A 19,045-nucleotide genomic window follows, 5' to 3' on the forward strand; every position below is an offset into this window, starting at 1 on the left:
GCAATGAGGAAACACCAAAGAAATGAAAACAAAGATAAAGATAGACTGATAAAGAGAAAATATTCAAATACTAAAAGAGATGAGATATATTGAAGTGAGTTAAACCAGAAATGAGAAGTAGGCCATTTAAAGGAAGACGATCCAGGAAATAAAAACATAGATATATAGATGTAAATAAATGAAATAAAATAAAATAAAATGACTTTGACTTGCCTTTAAACAACGACATCGCCCTCTGCTGACGGTTTTAAGAAGTGCAACAAATCATATTGACCAATCAGCTGCAGCTATCAGTATAGTGAAACGTCATTGGTCAATTTTTTTGCTGAATGTAACACCGCCTCCTCCTATTGGCTCTCCTTTTTGTAACGTGTCGTAAACAGTGAAATCCGGATGGTAAGAATGATTTTGGATGTAAACCTTTTAAACAAACATATTATAAACAAACGTATTTTATTATTAAGCCATAAAACATCTTAGAAGCAAATAAAGTGAAGAGACAATGGAGGTAAGCTGAAATAACCGCTGTCTCACTCGGTTTTAATCAGCCTGCTAGCTAACGTTAGCTGGTTGTCACACAGTCAAAGTACAGTTAAATGAAAAATAATCACTTTCAGAAATTAGTAAAGATAATAGTTGTTATTGTGCTGTTAGTTGTGATGTGTTTTTGTTATCAGTTCAGCTGAAGAATATACAGTTTTCTCCCTCTGATTGGTACTGCTTGAAAATATGGAATAAATAGTAAATAACTGATGATTTCTTTGCTGTCTTCACACTTCAACAGAATATTCAAAACCTTCCCATCGACATTCAGACCAGCAAGCTTCTGGGTAAGGCAAAACACACGATGACAAAACAGCCTTTTTATTGTATTTATTCTGTTTTGAATCTATGTCAAACATATAAAACATGATATTTAAAAAGAGCTACTAGTAGTATATATGCACGTATACACACACATGTACATGGAGTATATACTATACTATACTATATGTACACATATATGCTAAATAAGTTAAATCAGATTTAAGTAAAACGAAGACAACAATAGTTAAACGAACAGATGGAAGGCAACTATTGACGGTGTACAGTTTGTCCAAGCTTAATTAAATCACAACTTTATACTTCAAGATAAATAAAAATCTTGTATTGGTAAATCCTGCATGGGTCCCCACATCTTTGGATTTTCCCTTTAATCCAAGTGTTAATTTTCCCACAGATAACAAGCCCTTTAGCTATCAATTAAGATAAAGCTTTAGTGGATATTTCCAGCACTGGTGTGCTGATGACAAAAATATAGCACTTTTTCTTCCCAAAGGAATATTATAATTAACAATATGAGTACCACTGTCTTACAGAAATGTTTGCATTGGTCTTGTTTAACTTGCTTGAAGTAAAATGGGTTCTCATTAAGCATTTAAACTTGTGAAACAAACAAATCTGTTTCTACTCTTTCTTGTTTCTTCTCCAATATCATTATTCCAAGCAAATCTTTTACTTTCTGATGAGTCTCAGAAAAATGTCTTTACCTGTTTTACCTAAGGAATTATGTTGTGCTTAAACAAAATTAATGAAAAAAAAAGTAAAGGACTGTTAATACCATGCATTATTGTAACTGTGTATGAATTAGGGACTGTGTATCTTCTACAGCAGAACTATAACCAACAGCTGCTATACTGATCCTGTACAGTTCTCACATGTTGCCTCCGATAGATTAGTCAAATAACGCCATAATCTAAAGATATTAATTCTAATGAATTATTCTCTGTCCACAGACTGGCTGCTGGATCGACGACACTGTAATCTGAAATGGCAGAGTGCAGTAAAAGGGATCAGAGAGAAGATCAATGCTGCCATCCAGGACATGCCAGAGAACGAGGAGATCAAACAGCTTCTCTCCGGCTCCTGTAGGTCCCTTATACCCCCAGACTGTCACTGCCACAGAGCTAAGCATCCATTTTTATGAAACATAAATTACCACAGTTTTGAAGATATTTCCAGGTTCCTCAGAGACACTTCTTACCAACTGGATAAAAAAAAAGACAATAAAAAAGTATCAATTTGTACTACAACTAAAAAAACAGTCATACTTATACTTTATATTTTTTATTATGTTTTCTTGTTTCGTACAAAATACAGTAAAAATTATAGTAAAAGTTACGTGTGTGTGTGTGTGTGTGAGTGTGTGTGTGTGTGTGTGTCTGTCTAACTGTTACTTTCTACTATTTTATAAAAAAAATTGTAGATGTAACTTCCAGGTAGAGTTGCAGTTTAGGTGTTGTTAAATGATCGCATGGACCTTTTTCAAAGATCAACAGTGATTTATCTCTCAGAAAAACTAATGATTAAGTCTGTGACATGAATAAACTGATAACGCATGAGAGGCACAAAGTAGGGCTAGATGAGCTGTATTAATATGTGTTTTGTTATATAATGTAGTATAATTATTGTGTACGTGTTAGTTTCTGTTGTTAGCTTTTTATTTAATTGCTAGTTGTTACCTGTTGTCCTCCTCTTCCTCTGTATGAATGCTTATAAACTCAAGTACTTATGTTTGTTTGTACTGATAGACATTCACTACTTTCACTGCTTGAGGATAGTGGAGATACTGAAGGGAACAGAAGCTTCCTCTAAGAACATTTTCGGCAGATATTCATCTCAGAGGATGAAGGTGAGAGGAATCAGAAAAGCTTCTATTGTCTCACAGCATGTCACTCAGTCAGCCAGATGTTTATAATTAGTATCTCAAACCAAGTGGTGTGAGGAGATTTTTTGTAGCATGTTTCTCTGCTGTTAAAACTACTAAAACTCTTAAAATTTGGATTTGAATTGTGTTTTTGTTTGTTTTTGTTACAGGACTGGCAGGAGATTGTGTCCCTTTATGAGGCAGATAATGTCTATTTGGGTAAGTTTAACATAAAAAGCTATGTCTTATGTATTTATTATAGTATGACAGCATCTGCAAAAACATTTAGACTTCATTTCTCATACTTTATATGGAAGGAAGTTATTTTGAGAAAGAAAAACTATTTTTGATTCAAATAACTGTTGATATTCTCCTGGAAACCGGAAAAAGTTTTTGTTGCTGCTGCTCAGGTTATTTTTGCAATATTGTCATAGAATATGGGGGAGTAGCATCTGGCTACAAACAAATTAATTGCATGTACAGAATTCTTTAATACTAAAAAATCTGTTTGTATGACCCAGCGGAGGTGGCCAGCTTGCTGAGTCGCAATGTGAGCTACGAAGGCCCGGCTCTGAGGAAGCAGCTGGCCAAAGCCCAGCAGCTGCAGCAGGAGCTGAGCAGGCGGGAAGTGGAGTGCCAGAGCTCAGCCGCAGATCTGAGGGAACGATACTATGCCGCCTGCAAAAAGTATGGCATCACAGTAAGTGCAAACACGTGCACACCAACTGGAGAATACTTAGACACATACACTGACATCCTGCAAATATTCAGAATCATACATTTTATTAAAAGACGGATTACTGGCATGCTGATTGGTCAGACTCTTGCTCTCTGTGTAGCCATTCATCATCCTGTTGCTTTACTTTTTTTCTTCTGCCAGGGAGAAAATGTGGCTCGTGAGCTTCAGGCTCTGGTGAAAGACCTGCCAGCGGTTCTTGAGGAAGTTGGGAAGGACTCAGCAAAATTAGAGGCACAAATCCGACTTTATGCTGCTTTCACAAACTTTGTATGTGAGTGGTGAGTATATCATCAATGCCGTCACTCTGGCTTTCCCTTTACTTTCCCTGCTTACACTGTGAAGCTCAGTGATATGACTACCACTGATTCAGCAAGCCCGTAAGAAGTTTCAAAATACAAATATATTTCTTAGTATACATACAAATCCCTCACAGCAGTCTAAATAAAGTGTAGAACTGTCGGTATAAAACAGTTATTTTAACTGTAAAAACCATGGGGATTTTTTTTATTTGTGGTCACATGAGCTCATATGTTGTTATTTGTAGGTCTGATCCAGTCTTGCCCATGCTGACACTGGCCCAGAAGAGAGGGAACACAACGTTTTATGAGTGGAGGACAGGGAAAGTCCCTGCAGTTGTTGACAGGCCAGTCGTGGACGATGCACCTCCTGATACAGTCACAGAGGACACGGTTAGTTTGACTGACTCTATATTGAGCATTGATCAGAGTCAAATTACAAAAACTTCTCATGTTTAATCCAAAGAAAAATCTCCTGAGTCAAATTTAGTTTTCTTCATTTATAAATTCTTCCTAAATCCATTTTATTATACAGTTTCAATTTTCTGAATAAGCAAATTAACATGGTTTCTAAACAGATTTCAGTGTTACAGCCCCAGGACTCATGTGGCAGCTCAGTACTACCGACTGTGTGTTTCTGTGTTGTGTTTTAAAAACTGCTTCAGATCGACTGGGGCAACTTTGGCGAAGGAACAGACAGTGTGGGTGTTAATGCTGGCATCACAGTTGAGGATGATATAGACTGGGGTATCAGTCTGGAGCCAACCTCTGAGGTATGACACCTCCACATATAGATACATATGCATTTTGATTTTATGTGCTGTGCATAGTCTTTGTTCACCTTATATTTTTCAATTATTAATATCTGTCTTTACAAAAAGTTTACATTCAGTATTTATCTGTATTAATTACATTAAGTATTACATAGAGGTTTAAATGTCCAGTTTCTGCTTTAAATGGTATCCAAACTGTACTAAACGTACTTAATATTACTGTAATAATATTCACTTTTATATAATTAACAGTGTTAAGGAACATCCAGTTTAAAGTTGGTAATCTTGCTCAAAAATACCAACATCCGTCTGTCTCCCTCAACAGGATGCTGGTGCAGGAGGTATCGACTGGGGTGACAGTGACGCTGCTCCCATAGAAATCGAAGTTGTAGACGTGGGCACAGACTGTGAGTTTTTTTTTTTTTTTTTTTTTTAATCACCATTACGCCTCCAGCTAAACTTAACCACATGCTCAGCTGTTGAAATGTGTGTTTGCTAAGGACGAGCGTGTCATCTTGTAGGTCCTGAAGGCGTGGCAAGGGGCGAGGATGCTTTGACTCTACTGGAGAACTCTCAGTCACGCGGCCAGTTCATTGATGAGTTAATGGAGGTAAAGAGTACGGTCATCAGAAGGGTCTAATTACCTCTCTAACCCTGTGTGTCCACTAATGTCATCAGAATTATGAATAAAACAAACAAAGATGTCATTATTTGTGCAGGAAAAAAATAGAGCGTAGTAAAAAATGTGCATAATGCTTGTCATATGATGTCAGGTTTTGTCCCACAAACTGTTAAAAATCCAAAGATGTTGAATTTACAATGATACAGAAAAACAGTAAATTCTTACATTTGTAAAACTAGAACCAGTAAATATTTGATAAATGACTTAAAAAGATAACTTGATATCCCTCTATAATAAATGTAAAATTGATTTAAAAAAAAACAAAATATTCTCAGATATGGATTGTGTGCTTTTGCAGGTTATGATGAGTAACAGTAAATGGGATACTTAAAGTTGCCTCAATCGATACTTTTATATTAACAAGGGATCAAATGGCTCTGCAGGTGAAAGGCTTGTGATGAACACAGATAATTATTGTCTGCATATGCAGCCCACCTCAGCTCTGCAGAGCTTTGTGGTTCACTCTCACCACTCTCATAGTGTAGTTTTTAGTTGTGTTAGATGATTTTTTTTTCAGCAAAAAAGCTTTAAAAATCCTCTGTACACTGCCTACCCGGGAGTTGACCAAACAGAGCTAAAAGAAGAGTGAAAATTGGACTTATATAAATCAGGTGGACACAGACAAGCCTCCAAATGAATGATATTGTTTCTCTGTCTCTGTTGGATGTCTAAATAAGCTACTGTTCGCTAACAAGTATCCCGTATCAACTTAATAATGTGATACCATAACAGATTTTGTGTTTACAGCTTGTTTCTGCTGCCCCAAAGTGGCCAAAAAATCTGTTCATGCTCAGTAATCTTTTTGTGTTAGCAACTAAACATTTATATTTACATATGCAAATTCAAAGCCACAACAACTATGGGTTTGAAAGGAATTCACAGTGTATATTTTAACTTGCATTTGACAATCGCAGCAAAGCAGACTAAATAGAAATTCATTATTGTGGGGTTATAGGGGATGGAGGCTGAACAGTCATTTATTTGATAGTATTTAAATCATCAATCACTAAGACATGACACTGGTTTCATATGTTGGTGCAGCTGGAAGTTTTCCTAACCCAGCGCATCAGTGAGATGGGAGATGAGGGAGATGTGGTTTCCATGAGCCAGTTCCAGCTGGCCCCTTCTGTCATCCAAGGCCAGACCCGGGAGCAGACCCGGGAGATGCTGTCTGAGGTGCAAGACCTTCTGGGCCGGCTCACCTCTCTCCGGATGCAACACCTCTTTATGATCCAGGCCTCACCACGGTACACTACACATTTGTCATTGCACAGAATTTGATGAAACTCGAACAACAATGCAGAAATCTGGTATGGACAGAAGGGGAAAATCCTTGCTTTATTTCTATAATGTTACATGCGTCTTTTCTCATTATTCATTATATATAATATATGTGTTTAGGTATGTTGAGCGTGTGTCGGAGGTGCTGAGGCAGAAGCTGAAGCAGGCAGAGATCCTGGTGCTGAAAGGTGTCACAATGGCAGAGAAAAGGCAGGAAGCCCTGGAGGAGCAGTCCAGACTGGAGCCTCGTGTCGACCTGCTGGCAGGATGCACCCGGGAACTCCAGAAACTGGTATTGGATTACTGTTTCATTTTATTTATGTTTACAGGGTTGGTGATTCCCCAGCTCACTAGAATGAGAAGTTTGTGCAGCATTTTTCTCATCCCTAAGGGTTCAGTTAACATTGGGAGGCAGCTTAACTGATTAACTGAAAGGAATGTATACTGCACAGCACAACTTATAATTACTCTATGTTATACCTTGGAGGTTCTCAGTAGTATTGTGTATTATTACTGTTATTTCTGACTGTCAACTGTAATTTGTTTTTGCAGATCGAAGCAGACATTTCGAAGCGATACCACAACAGGCCTGTCAACCTGATGGGGGTTAATATATAGTGAGCTTCACAGACACTCACAAAAAATATTTTGTCATGATCTACAAGGAGAAATAAAAGGAGTATTTAATTATAAGTCTTTTGTGTTCTTTACATTTTCTGGATTTAAATTTAAACATTTGATGTTTTACAGATCATTTAAGTTTTTTTTAACAGAACTGTTTTGACAAATTAATAAATGGCTGACGTTGCTGGCCAAATATCAATATCATTGATTTGTTTTCATGACTTTCAGTAACTTCTAATACTTACTAGGCCTTTACTTTCCTCGATTATTTCTGATTTAATTTACTTCATATTGGTACTCCACTACCACATTTCAGAGGGAAATATTGCACTTTGTACTCCACTACATTTATGTGACAGCTGGAGTTACATTAAAAACTTATAATAAGTATAATTTTTTTAAATACAATACAATACAATACTCTGAGGCCACTTGTCATGTTTCAGATGTCTAGGAGTTGTTTTTCCACCAAATACATTTTTTTTAAACAGCAACCAGTCCTGACATCATACCTGCATGCTTGCCTTATCTGCTCTCATTTGTTTGGCTTCTTGTCTGTGTTCGTCAGACTGTGTCCCATCTGGTTTTATCATCTGTAATCTAATTTATTGTTAGCTTAACATTGTTTTATATTTACTGCCTGCATTGTACATGCATTCTAAGCTTCTTATCCTATAGTTCTGTGTCATAGTTTTACATGTATGGTATTAATGGCTCATTTAACATCTTGCCAAGGAACATTGCTCTACAGATTGTCACGCCCCTTGAGGAAAAATATTTCAATGTGATACTGAGGATACAAAAAAAATTTACTTAACTTTTGGCTAATACTGGCACTTTTGCAGTGATGTTGATTAATGTGCATTATAAGGAAATAAATCAAAAGAAAATGCTTTGATCACAGTGTGCTGATTTTATTAATTAAATATTTTTTTGAATGTAGTTATCTACTTGTAGTCCTGAGTATTTTTACATTGTATTGGTAAGTAAAGGATTTCCACCGCTGGCTTTTTAAAATTTGTTTGGAATAAATAAAATGCAGTCAAGAGGCTGGTCCGACTGAATATGTTAAAAAAAAATTGGAGTTTATTGGTATAAAATATGTATAAAATGTTTAATATTACTCGTGCTGAAAGCTGATGAAAGCTTGCCACTAGAATGTTCTACGCATGCTCAGTGTGAAAGCGTGTTTTGGTGTCAAGCGGCGCTGCTAGGCTAGCCGGGCCAGCTAGCAATTTTGCAAGTCATGGTGGGCCATTCAGTGAGGAAAGGCTAAATCGGGCAGCACTGTGGAACTTTTAATGAAAACAGGATTTGAATCCTGGCATTAGCTGATAGCGGACTTTTGGGCATGGAGACACAGTTCATGCGTAAGTACCAAATCAAGAGGTTTTCAATTAACTAATGCGTTACAAGCCGCTACATGGATTGCACTGATTCGTGGTACTAGCTAACGTTAGCGGACCCGTAGATTAATAAGAAGTATTTATGTGCGAATGAATGGACATCGCAGAGTGTGTTGTTTAAGTTACTTTTCAAAGTAGTTGAATTGTTACGGTAGTTAGCAGCAAACTAGCTAACGAGGCTAGCACCGTGTAGGGTCAGACTTCCAATAGTAATTTAGAGTTTTCTTCAAGCCCCACCCACGGTGTATTTTTATTGGCTGGGCTGGCTGGAGTCATGTGTCGTCACCGCGCTTGAGTCCTATGAATGGCTGAATAAACTGTCAGTCACCTTTTCACCACTTGTTGCCAGGGAGATTGTTTGATGCCAGTAGATAAATGCCAGTAGAGGTACCTGTCACTTTTTAGGGTAAACAGAGATGCAAGTTGACTAGCTGATGTGGCGACACCTCTTATTATTGCCAACAAGGCCATTATACGTCTATAATGGCTGTAGCCGGGCTCTCAAAACACAAGGTAGCCTCAGAGCTAACGTCGTAAGCGGCGAAGAGGAGGGAGGGACCCTGTCCGCCACCTAACGTTGTCGTTGGTGCGTGTGCTAGCCAGCCCAGCGAGCTTTCTCGACTCCCTCATTCACCTTCAGCAGCACCCACAAGAAGTAGTTGTCCTGTCAAGGGTGGGGTGATGCCTACTAAAGCTGTGTGTTCATCATCTCTTGTCTGCTGAATTTTCAAGAATGAAAAAGGCATTGCGCGGTGCGAGCCGACATCACTTCTCTAGTCTTGGGAGGATGGAGTGGCTGCAGTGGGCTAGCAAGTCCTGATTTCTTTTTAATTTTATTAACATGTGCTTAATGCAAATGTAGGTAGGTAAGACTTGTGTGTCTCAGGGCTGAAAGCAGCGCGATTATAATGTTGATGTAATATAGTTTGCAGCAGAGCAATAAAATGTCATGTCTTACTTTTGTCAGGAATGGGAACATGAGAACCTTATGAAGAACAAAGCTCTGAGCACAAACTGGACTCGCAGAAGTGGAAACCCCATCTTGGATCCTAAATGCCTTTTAAACTTACAGAATCCTGTTGAAGACCCTGTCCCCTCACCATCTTTAACCACTTTTTATGCTCATGTATCCATCTCCATCTTCTAGTACTAGTACAGAAGTATTGATCCAAGGTAGTTGGCCCCGTTTTTGTTTTTATTTTTTACTTTCACCTTTTGTTCCTTTGTAAAGAAATGCTTTACCTGAAAAAGTACTTCACAGAGGGCCTGATTCAGTTCACCATCCTTCTGAGTCTCATTGGGGTGCGGGTGGACGTTGACACCTATCTAAGCAATCAGCTACCCCCACTGAGAGAGATCATCCTGGGCCCTAGCTCAGCCTACACCCAGACACAGTTTCACAACCTGCGCAACACGCTGGACGGCTATGGCATCCATCCAAAGAGTGTGGACCTCGACCATTTCTTCACTACTCGACGGCTGCTGAACCAGGTGCGCCAGCTGGATCGCCTCTCTGTGCCCAGTACCGAGCTCAACACCTGGCTAGTGCATCGTGACTCTGAGACTGTGGTGTCCGCCAGCAGCCAGTCCAGCCCCAGCATTACCCTGGACAATGGGGCCGGCCTAGAGGACGTTGACAACCCTGACGCTACCCCGGCCATGAGGGGAGGAAGTGGAGCACCTGAATCCACGTACAACCTGAACGCAGCGGACAGCAGCCTGGGAGCTGTGGCCCTCGAGGGCAACCAGGAGCAGGGCAGCAGGGATGGCAATGACGACCTCACCAAAGAGGTACTGCAGCTAACACCTGGGAAGCAACTGTTTCAAGTAGGGGGCAAACACCTCCTTGTGACAGTTGTTCAACGCTGTCCCACACCAGGATTTGATCATGCTTGATTATATTCATGTTAAAATAGACCCAGTAGTGAGAATTCAAATGTTAGGTTGTAAATACATGTTTTGAATGTCCTAACTAATCTTCCAGGTAAACAAAAATCAATTATATATTCAGAACAATTCAAGTTTTTCTTCACTTAAGTTGCCCAATGACAACATAACAATCAATCTGATATTGTTGTTTACTGTAAATAAGTTTCAGTACAATTTTTGTTTCGTCAGCATAAAACACAAGTTAAGCATGTTCCAAAAAATGCAAAAAGTATAAACCCAGTTTATGTAACATTACACACTGGTATCTTTCCTGGTCCACACCCCTGGTCTTTCTATCAGTGTCAGATATTTTTAGTCAAACCAGTTGAGTCACATTGACTACAGCTGTGATTCTGGTCACATTTAATGTTGTCCATTAGAGTGTAACTTTTAAATGCACAGCAAATAGTCATCTTCCTTAATTCACTCTCTTAAAACGGCACAAAAGAAACAATAGCTATGCTATTTTTAGTTGTTATATATTAGCAACATTTCTATGTATAGTAGTTTATTGTTAGTGGTTATTTTCTCTATTTGTCTTTTATCTAAGTTACTTTAGAAAACTTGCAAAGAATGGCTTTATTGATGCAGTGGAGTAATGGGTCATTCTTGTGCTGTAATACACCGAGACTTCTATCTGATCACATGATAACCACCATGCCAAAGTGTGTATGTCATGGTTACATCATCTGACCATATTTCTGTTACATGATCTGCCTCTCTCCTTCTAAAATAACCCACTCGAATGGAATCAAAAGCCAGACTGCTTATATAAAAGATAAACAGTATAAGTGTTAGCTTATTAACATAAAAAAGTAAATATTTTCAGCTATAAAAATGAATTAGAGTTTAGTACAGTAAATGCCTACCCAATACATGGTTATTAAAGTAACTTTTCTCTACAGGGCCATTTTTCAATGGTTGCTATATGTTTTTCTAGGACATTGACTTGATTGACATCCTATGGCGACAGGACATCGACCTTGGAGCAGGGAGAGAAGTGTTCAACTACAGCAACCGTCAGAAGGAGAGTGAGGAGGAGAAGCCCAACCCACAGGAGAACAAAGACGGGAATGAGGAACAGGAGAGCTGGAGAAATGGAGTAAACCTACAAGGGGCGCAGCCAGTGGACGGGGAGACTGGAGAGAGTATTCCAGAGCAGGTTGGTAGACTTAACGGATCTTCATATCCTAGTGTTTTGTCCAGTGGGAGGTGGTACATTTAACTGCCTTATGCTTCATAAGAACAAAATGGAAACCTGGGAGCTGCACACTGGTGATAAAAGATTTTTTTTTTTTCCTGCTGAAAATGAGGTTTTACTCGTGGAGATATTTCCATACAGTTAATTTTCAACTAAAACAGTGTGGACTGAGAAAAAGGATTCACCATAAAATTGCTCAGTTTGCATATAATAGTGTCATCTCGTGTCGATGACTTAGGTCTCAGATAATGAAAAGTGAGATAAAGAAAATGAAGCTGTTGCAGTTTGATGCAGACACTTTTTTAAAAAGCTGTACACAAGCTGATTTTAACAAGTTGCTTTACAACTGCATCACATTTATTTCAGGAATTAACATCCAAGTGAAGTTTTCAGTGGACCACTGGTCATTGAGAATCTCCAGACCTGGTAACATATCAATGTAATTGTGAAAACACTTGCATCACATCCAGTGCTGGTATCTGTGGTATTCATGGTATCTGTGGCATCGGTAATGTTTTTCTGATTAAGAAGCACAGGCTTAAAAAACTGTTCTCCTTTTGATATTGTATTAGAACAGTGACCACAGTAGTTGAGCATCAACTAGGCCAATACACAGAGTATTTTTCAACAGTACAAAATATTAATAATGTAAAAACTTAGGACTGTTTAGGACACATAAGTAAAATAGACTTTTATTAAGACATAAAACAGCAGAAAGGACTGTGAGATTTGGAAACAAGATTGTCAGAATGATGGATGCTGTCACATACAGCAGCATACACATCCTGTGTGGTTAACACAAAATCTAGTGTTAGCCCATTGTCTTCAGTTCGTTTGGGCTCGTGTGAAAGCTGTCAATCGAACCCTGGTGTGGACTAAACAACAGCACCAACCCACATCCAAGCAGACTCTGGTGCGGTTTGACAGAAGATATCTGATTTTTAGCATGAATTCATAAGCTAAACTACCATTGAATCCATCTGCTCATCAAAAACTGTTAAGAGAGGGATCTCACGACCTGTATAGGGTTGTGAAGTGTGTGAGGCCACTGGTTTCAGAAGTGTTTTTTCAACATTTTGTATTCCCATTTCAGTTTTTTCTTAAAGCGATATCCTCAATGTTACTGAACATAGAAACACAGGACGCTCCCCGATCCAATAGGTTTATGCTATGGCCTCCAGTTTTAATTGCTTCAGCTTCATCACTAAGAAATCACATTTTATCCAAAATTCTAGCATCATGGAAGGTCTAAATACTACAATACCCATAAGTCTCCAGTTAGAGGTGTGAATAAGAGCAGCAGTGAATTGAAAACTCTTCATCGTTGCAGTCGTTCACAAAATATGGCACCATTGTTGTTTAATTCGTCCAAAATTGACCCAGAATTTTAAAGCGAACTGATTAAGTTTTCTCATCACTTTTATCTTCTGCATGTAACTCTGTGATTGGATGCTTCATGCTTTAATGCACATCGGGAGTTGTAGTTCACGTCTGCCTCGGTTTTTATGTACACAGGCCTTTAACTGTTGATCAAATAACCAGATATTTTCGAACGCGGTTGTTTAATCTTTTGTACTGATGATTTAACCAGAAGAGTTGTATGCTGATCCCAGCTGTAGATGTGCTCCAACTGTGAGTAACGTAACATTGTCCATGGGAAAAATGACTGGGAATTTTCCAGAAATACGGAACCAGGGGTTCCCAAAATAACTCCTCTGACTTAGCAAGTCCATAAGCGTTGTGTAGCCTATATTTATATAAGATCAGCACATCATCGCATGAGTGCAGGGAGTTTTCCTGATAAATCAGAAAGTGAAAATGAGCCTGAGCTTGTGTCCTGCTCTGTGTACTGTAGCTGTTCTCCTGTAAAAAGTGAGTGAAACACAGTAACTATGCTCCCATAATGTTATGCTACAAATAGCCTGTTTTTTGGCACTATTATGATATACAAAGTTCAGTGGCACTCCCCACTAATAATGCTCATAATCAGTTATTTCTTCATCAGCTCTTTTTGACACCAGAGAAGATAAATACACCCATAGCCAACTGTAACACACAGTAAAGGGCAGCACGTGGGCTCGTGTTGCACAGCTGATGATGCTGGACAGTCCCCAAAACTGTCACCTGTCAGTCCCCTCTCTGTATCAGTGTGGTTCCCTTTGGAAGAATTATGTATAACTTGAGGAAAGCCTCTATGAAATGTTATAGAGTTCAGAGTAACCTGCTAGATTTCATGGAAACAGCTTATCTAGTTGCTGAGAGTGTATGTTATAAAGGCTGTATAAAATGTTTAGTGTGTTTGTTGTTTTTTTTTTAATTTTTTAATTCCTCTGTTTTAGGAATGTGCTTGCATGTTGATGAAATGTATCTATATCTTTTATTGGACACCCAGGGAATGTGCTTCATATGAGTTATTGTCAAGGGGAATGGTACCTGGTTTGTTTTTGGAGCATTTTGTTCTGTTTTCATTTTGTCTTATGTATGTGTCTGTGTTTCCTTTTGTTAGGTTGTATTTAAAAGAAAAGAGTTACCTGTCAGTCCATATGACTTCATGCTTCCAACTGTTGGTTCCTTTGTAAAAAGTCAGTGTGACCATAAACCAGACATTAATTAAAACACAACGATGTATCTAATGAGCAGGTGTGAAAATCAGTACTTCATATGATACTAATACACCACTTTTCTGTCGTTACCCAGCTCCCAGGTCTTGGCTCACAGACTTCACTGTCTCTACAAGAATGTTTGAGGCTGCTGGAGGCCACTTTCCCTTTTGGAGAAGAATCTGAGGTAAGAACATAATAACCTATTACTATGTTATTTGATGTGGAAAAACTACAGTAATATTATCAGTGTTTTTATTAATGTGTTTAACGTTTTCAATCAGTTTCCAGCTCCAGTCGTCACCCCAGAAATAGCAGTTTCCAATGAAGAAGTTCCTTCTACATCTCAGGGCCTCCCTCTGGCACCACAGCTGCCCGCAGCAGAGCCTCAGTTAGACCTGGAGCAGCAGTGGCAAGATATCATGGCCATCATGGAGCTACAAGTATGTCCCTTCTTTTTAAAATTCAGCATCTTCAAATCTTGAGATGTAATTGTTCATCTTCTTGATAGTAGTTCTTATGTGAAAACTGACAAAATTAGATCCAAAACAAAAGCGTCAAGTGTTTTTAGAATAGCAATAAAAATCACTATGAAAAGTCTTTCATTTTAGGGTAAAAGCTATTATGGAAGTATGAAAAAATGGCCACTTTAATGAGTCAAATAATTTAGCTTTTTAAAGAAAAGGAAAATAGCGATTTGTCTCATAATTATTTTGCACAAAAATGTGCCTTATAATTTGAGAAATATATGAAGATTTCCCTTAACAAAATCTTCCTGTTCGAAGGCAATGGAAGTGAACAGCACTTCGCTCCCCACCAACTCCAGCAGTGTTAGTGGCACAAGTGAGACAACCGAGTCCAGCACTGCGGGAAACTTTGGACTTTCTACTCGCTCAACACCGATAAACCAGGATGTCAGTCTACACCAGGCCTCCCTCCCCAGCTGCAGCCAAGACTTCCCCCAGATTTTCAGCCCCCAGTTGGACTCTGTTAGCATCACCCCAAGAACCACCATGCTCAGACTTTCCTCCAGCAACTCCTCCAACATCAACTCCACTTTTGGAGCTACTAACCTGACTGGGATCTTTCTCCCACCTCACATTAACAGCTCCAGCAGCAACATCACATCCACACCTATCCTGCCTGATCCATTCAGCACCTTGCTGGAGGAGTCCATGCTGGATGAGATCAGCTTGCTGGACCTTGCCATGGAGGAGGGCTTCAGCCAGGCCCAAGCGTCCCAGTTGGAGGATGAGCTTGACTCAGATTCTGGTCTTTCCCTGGACTCCAGCCACAGCCCGGCCTCGCCGAGCAGCTCTGAGACATCTTGTTCGTCTGCAGCTTCTTCCTCCTCAACATCTGCCACCTTCTCAGAGGAAGGAGCTGTGGGATACAGCACTGACTCTGAGGTAGCTACTGTGGAGCCAGAGGAAGGTGCTGTTGGGGGTTACCAGCCCGGATACAGTAAGCTCTGCCGTATGAGCTATCAGGACCCCTCCCAGTTCCACAGCCTCCCTCAGCTTGACAGCATCAGCCACAATCATACTTACAACCTGCCGCTTTCCTCTACGTTCACTGAGCACCCAGAGCTCCCCATTTCAACTGGGAAGAAAACTGTACGTGACAAACAGAGCTCAAAGCTTCAGCCTGCTCAGGACTTGCTCGACAAGCACTCCAGTCGCGATGAACGCCGAGCCCGGGCCATGAAAATCCCCTTCTCCAACGACAAGATCATCAACCTGCCTGTAGAAGAGTTCAACGAGCTTCTAGCCAAGCATCACCTGAGTGAAGCCCAGCTGGCCCTCATCCGCGACATCCGCCGGCGTGGCAAGAACAAGATGGCGGCGCAGAACTGCCGCAAGCGCAAGCTGGACACCATCATAAACCTGGAGCAGGGCGTCCAAGACCTGAGGCGCGACAAGGCCCGGCTGCTCAAGGAGAAGATGGAGTTTATCCGCTCCATCCGGCAGATGAAGCAGAAAATGCAGAGTCTGTACCAAGAGGTGTTCACTCAGCTACGGGACGAGGAGGGCCGGCCCTATCCTCCCAGCGAGTACTCGCTCCAGTACAGCGCTGACGGCAGCGTGCTGATCATGCCCCGCGGCATGACGACTGCTGAGCAGAACCGTAAGCCCGAGAAAAAACAGAAAGACAAAAAGAAGTGAGGGGGACAAACTGCTGTTTATTCTGTCACTTTGCTAAATCAATAAGAAAGATTTCTGCAAATGCAAGAGAAATGTCCTTTTTTCCTTTAAGAAGATTCTGGTGAGTAGAAAAGTGGCATTGTTGACTACTCTTCCTGCATTAGTTTCTCCCTTTTCATTCTGTTCCTACATGTTTTTTCCTGGAAAAACTTCGAAGCAGAAGTAGCTCTTCGTTTGAGTACTGATATTTCATTATTTAGACGGGGGGAAAACAATAAGCGAGGAGGAGAAGAGGGATATAAAAGGACATAAAAAGAGCTATTAGAAAAATTTTAGCTGCTCTTGATCCTTTTGCACCAAACCACTGAGGATGGAGATTTGTAGGGTAAAAGAAGGGACTGGTACCGAGAAAAGTGGGAGTAAAAGAACACTGTCAACAAGGATGGTTGGAATACCTATGCACTGAAGGTTTTAAAGGACTATCAGCTCACATCCCACCCTGGAGACTTTTAGTGATTTTCATAGTCACTGAAGCTTTTAAGTTGCAAATCTTCAGGCAAAGAACAGCGTCGATGGTTGTGAGAGTTTAGATACCAAAGGTTAAAGGAAGTCCATCATTTTAGGATGCCATTAACACCGATACTAACCAAAGGTTGTATGGTGCACCTCACTCGATCTGAATACATCTTAAATGCTCAAACACTGCACTCTGATTCTGTAGGTTTGTGTAACAAATTCCCAGTTTTTGAGGCAGTTTGTGAGTGGCATCTAAGTTCAGAAGGCCCTGAAGAGATTGGGTTTGATGAAGGAAGAGGAAGGAGGAGGAAGGAGGAGGATGTTGAGATGAGAACGAGTCAGAGGCTGTTGTGTTCCCGGGTCGGCCGCTGCTAAAAAGAGGCCTGGAGGTGAAGTCCTGTGAGAGGAGGAGATGGATGTTTTTTAGGGAGGAGGCACACTGCATTGCAAAATGTATCAGCTTCCTTATAAATTATACATAGCACTGTAATTTGTCTTTAAAAGGCTTGGCTATATGCATTTTGCCGTGTCTGTCGCTATTCCTTCGCTGCAGGTTTAAATACGGGAGCTGCGTTAAGGAGAGGCTCTTATTAACTGTTCATAATCTGTAGTATAAGCAAGGTTATAGGTCTAGCCACATCAGCTTTACATTAAAAGTCTACACCCTCTTTGTTGATTTTTGAAAGCCTGTAATCACAAGAGAATTTAAAGAAATTGTGATGAGCCCGGAGCTCCAAAGAGTACTGTACGATTACCACCGACTCCAGGCTGTTACAGATCAAAGCTATGGATTATCTGTTGGTTTTCTTTCTCCTCTTGGATGCCCCGTTTTAAGCATTAACTTGAAACAGGCTCGGTTGTCGCTGTGGTGTAGCGATATCCCTTTTAAGTAACTTATTTGCCAACGCTACCCAATTGAAAGCCACTTGAGGCGATTTTTTTAAAACTGCTGTAAAGCCGAGTTGTTTGGCTTAAATTATTATGAGTCCTATGTTTTTAAGTTTTTGTGTTGATAACAAAGTGAGCCGAGTTGTTACATGAGATAAAAGTTACTTGGATGCGTGAACTGATGGTGTGTGTTGTGGCCACTTTGATTTGAATGCCTTTATTTCACAATATCATTATCTTCACTTTAAAAAGGTTTTGAGAACTGAAGAAAAATGTTCTCAAAGTAGAAGTGCTATTACTTGTCTATTTGAATGAAGTTCGTCAGTACATGTGTTACATCACCCTCTGTAAAAAATAAAAAAAAATTTAAAAAACAAAAATAGGTCAGTTGTTGCAGCTGAGATAGCAGTTAGGCTAGAATATTTACAAGAGGCTGAACAGAACTCGCAACATTATGATGTCCAAAAAAACTTGTTTTTGAAAGGAGAAATGTCCTCATTACATGTGATCTTCAGGCATGAAACTCTGGTTAACATTCACTTCAGTGTAACCCAGTGCAACACCAACTATTTAGTACTGCTACTACTTAGTGCACTTTTTTTTGTCTGTCTTGTTATGTAAATATTTTCATGTTTTGTGTTTGTCATGATTTATGAAGTTTGTCAAATGTCTCCATAACAGTCTCACCCACTGCTTTGAGTTTGGATGTAGTTCCCTGTTTTGAGATATTTGCTGGCAATCAAGAATTGTTTTTATTGATTAATAAAGTGTTTTTATTTTCACCTGTGACTCTTGTGTTCTAGTTGTCATGAATGGTTCATGTCGTACTGTACGACACGGGCTCGGTCCAGACAACTTTGTGGTTTAACATCGGTTCATGTTTCAGATTTTTGTGGAGTTTTAATCTGTAAAGTATATCCGATGACACAAAAAGCCTCAGGGTCATGAATAACCAAAACTGGGTAATAGAGCTGCAACAATTACCCAATTATTCAGTTAGTTGATTGACAGAAGAAAAATTAGCAACAACTGTTCAAGTAATTTCTTAAGCAAGAAATACCAAACATTTGCTGTTTCCAGGTTCTCAAATGTGAAAATGTGTTCCTTATCCTTGTGTTGCATGAGAGTAAGTTTAATATTTAAGTTTTTTTTGACTGTCGGTAGAACAAAACAAGACATTTGATAAAGTCTCGGCCACTGGGATGAGCATTTCTCACCATTTTCTGATGTTTAATCGGCTGAGAGATGAATCTCTCAGTTGCAGCCCTACTAGTAATAAT

The 19,045-nt window shown here is 39.7% G+C and overlaps 2 protein-coding genes across 5 annotated transcripts; both read left to right on the forward strand.

The window, feature by feature from the left end:
• Positions 1–337: 337 nt before the first annotated feature.
• cdk5rap3 (CDK5 regulatory subunit associated protein 3) lies at positions 338–7,979 on the forward strand. Of its 2 annotated transcripts, none has more exons than XM_056366757.1 (14): positions 338–396; positions 785–830; positions 1,776–1,907; positions 2,571–2,671; positions 2,857–2,905; positions 3,208–3,386; positions 3,567–3,703; positions 3,970–4,114; positions 4,387–4,494; positions 4,820–4,901; positions 5,016–5,104; positions 6,218–6,423; positions 6,578–6,749; positions 7,010–7,979. In XM_056366757.1, exons 1-14 carry the CDS (start codon positions 394–396, stop codon positions 7,073–7,075), a joined length of 1,515 nt encoding a protein of 504 aa, XP_056222732.1. In that variant the 5' UTR covers positions 338–393; the 3' UTR covers positions 7,076–7,979. The 2 variants fall into 2 exon arrangements, with proteins under 2 accessions (XP_056222732.1, XP_056222731.1); XM_056366756.1 differs by having other exon boundaries at positions 373–508.
• A 294-nt stretch (positions 7,980–8,273) lies between these two features.
• nfe2l1b (nfe2 like bZIP transcription factor 1b) lies at positions 8,274–18,547 on the forward strand. Of its 3 annotated transcripts, none has more exons than XM_056365783.1 (6): positions 8,274–8,451; positions 9,455–10,278; positions 11,357–11,578; positions 14,315–14,404; positions 14,502–14,660; positions 15,003–18,547. In XM_056365783.1, exons 2-6 carry the CDS (start codon positions 9,721–9,723, stop codon positions 16,380–16,382), a joined length of 2,409 nt encoding a protein of 802 aa, XP_056221758.1. In that variant the 5' UTR covers positions 8,274–8,451; positions 9,455–9,720; the 3' UTR covers positions 16,383–18,547. The 3 variants fall into 3 exon arrangements, with proteins under 3 accessions (XP_056221758.1, XP_056221760.1, XP_056221759.1); XM_056365785.1 differs by having other exon boundaries at positions 11,390–11,578; XM_056365784.1 differs by lacking the exon at positions 8,274–8,451 and adding an exon at positions 8,863–9,349.
• The last annotated feature ends 498 nt before the right edge of the window (positions 18,548–19,045 follow it).

The sequence above is a fragment of the Seriola aureovittata genome, chromosome 21, assembly GCF_021018895.1.
Source record: "Seriola aureovittata isolate HTS-2021-v1 ecotype China chromosome 21, ASM2101889v1, whole genome shotgun sequence".
In the NCBI taxonomy this organism is placed as follows: domain Eukaryota; kingdom Metazoa; phylum Chordata; class Actinopteri; order Carangiformes; family Carangidae; genus Seriola; species Seriola aureovittata.

Coding starts and splice junctions, on each gene's coding strand:
- cdk5rap3 (XM_056366756.1), top strand. Junction 2,906..3,207: donor GGCAGATAATGTCTATTTGG/GTAAGTTTAACA, acceptor TGTATGACCCAG/CGGAGGTGGCCAGCTTGCTG. Junction 5,105..6,217: donor TCATTGATGAGTTAATGGAG/GTAAAGAGTACG, acceptor ATGTTGGTGCAG/CTGGAAGTTTTCCTAACCCA.
- nfe2l1b (XM_056365783.1), top strand. CDS start 9,721: ATGCTTTACCTGAAAAAGTACTTCACAGAGGGCCTGATTCAGTTCACC. Junction 14,405..14,501: donor CTTTTGGAGAAGAATCTGAG/GTAAGAACATAA, acceptor GTTTTCAATCAG/TTTCCAGCTCCAGTCGTCAC. Junction 14,661..15,002: donor TGGCCATCATGGAGCTACAA/GTATGTCCCTTC, acceptor TCCTGTTCGAAG/GCAATGGAAGTGAACAGCAC.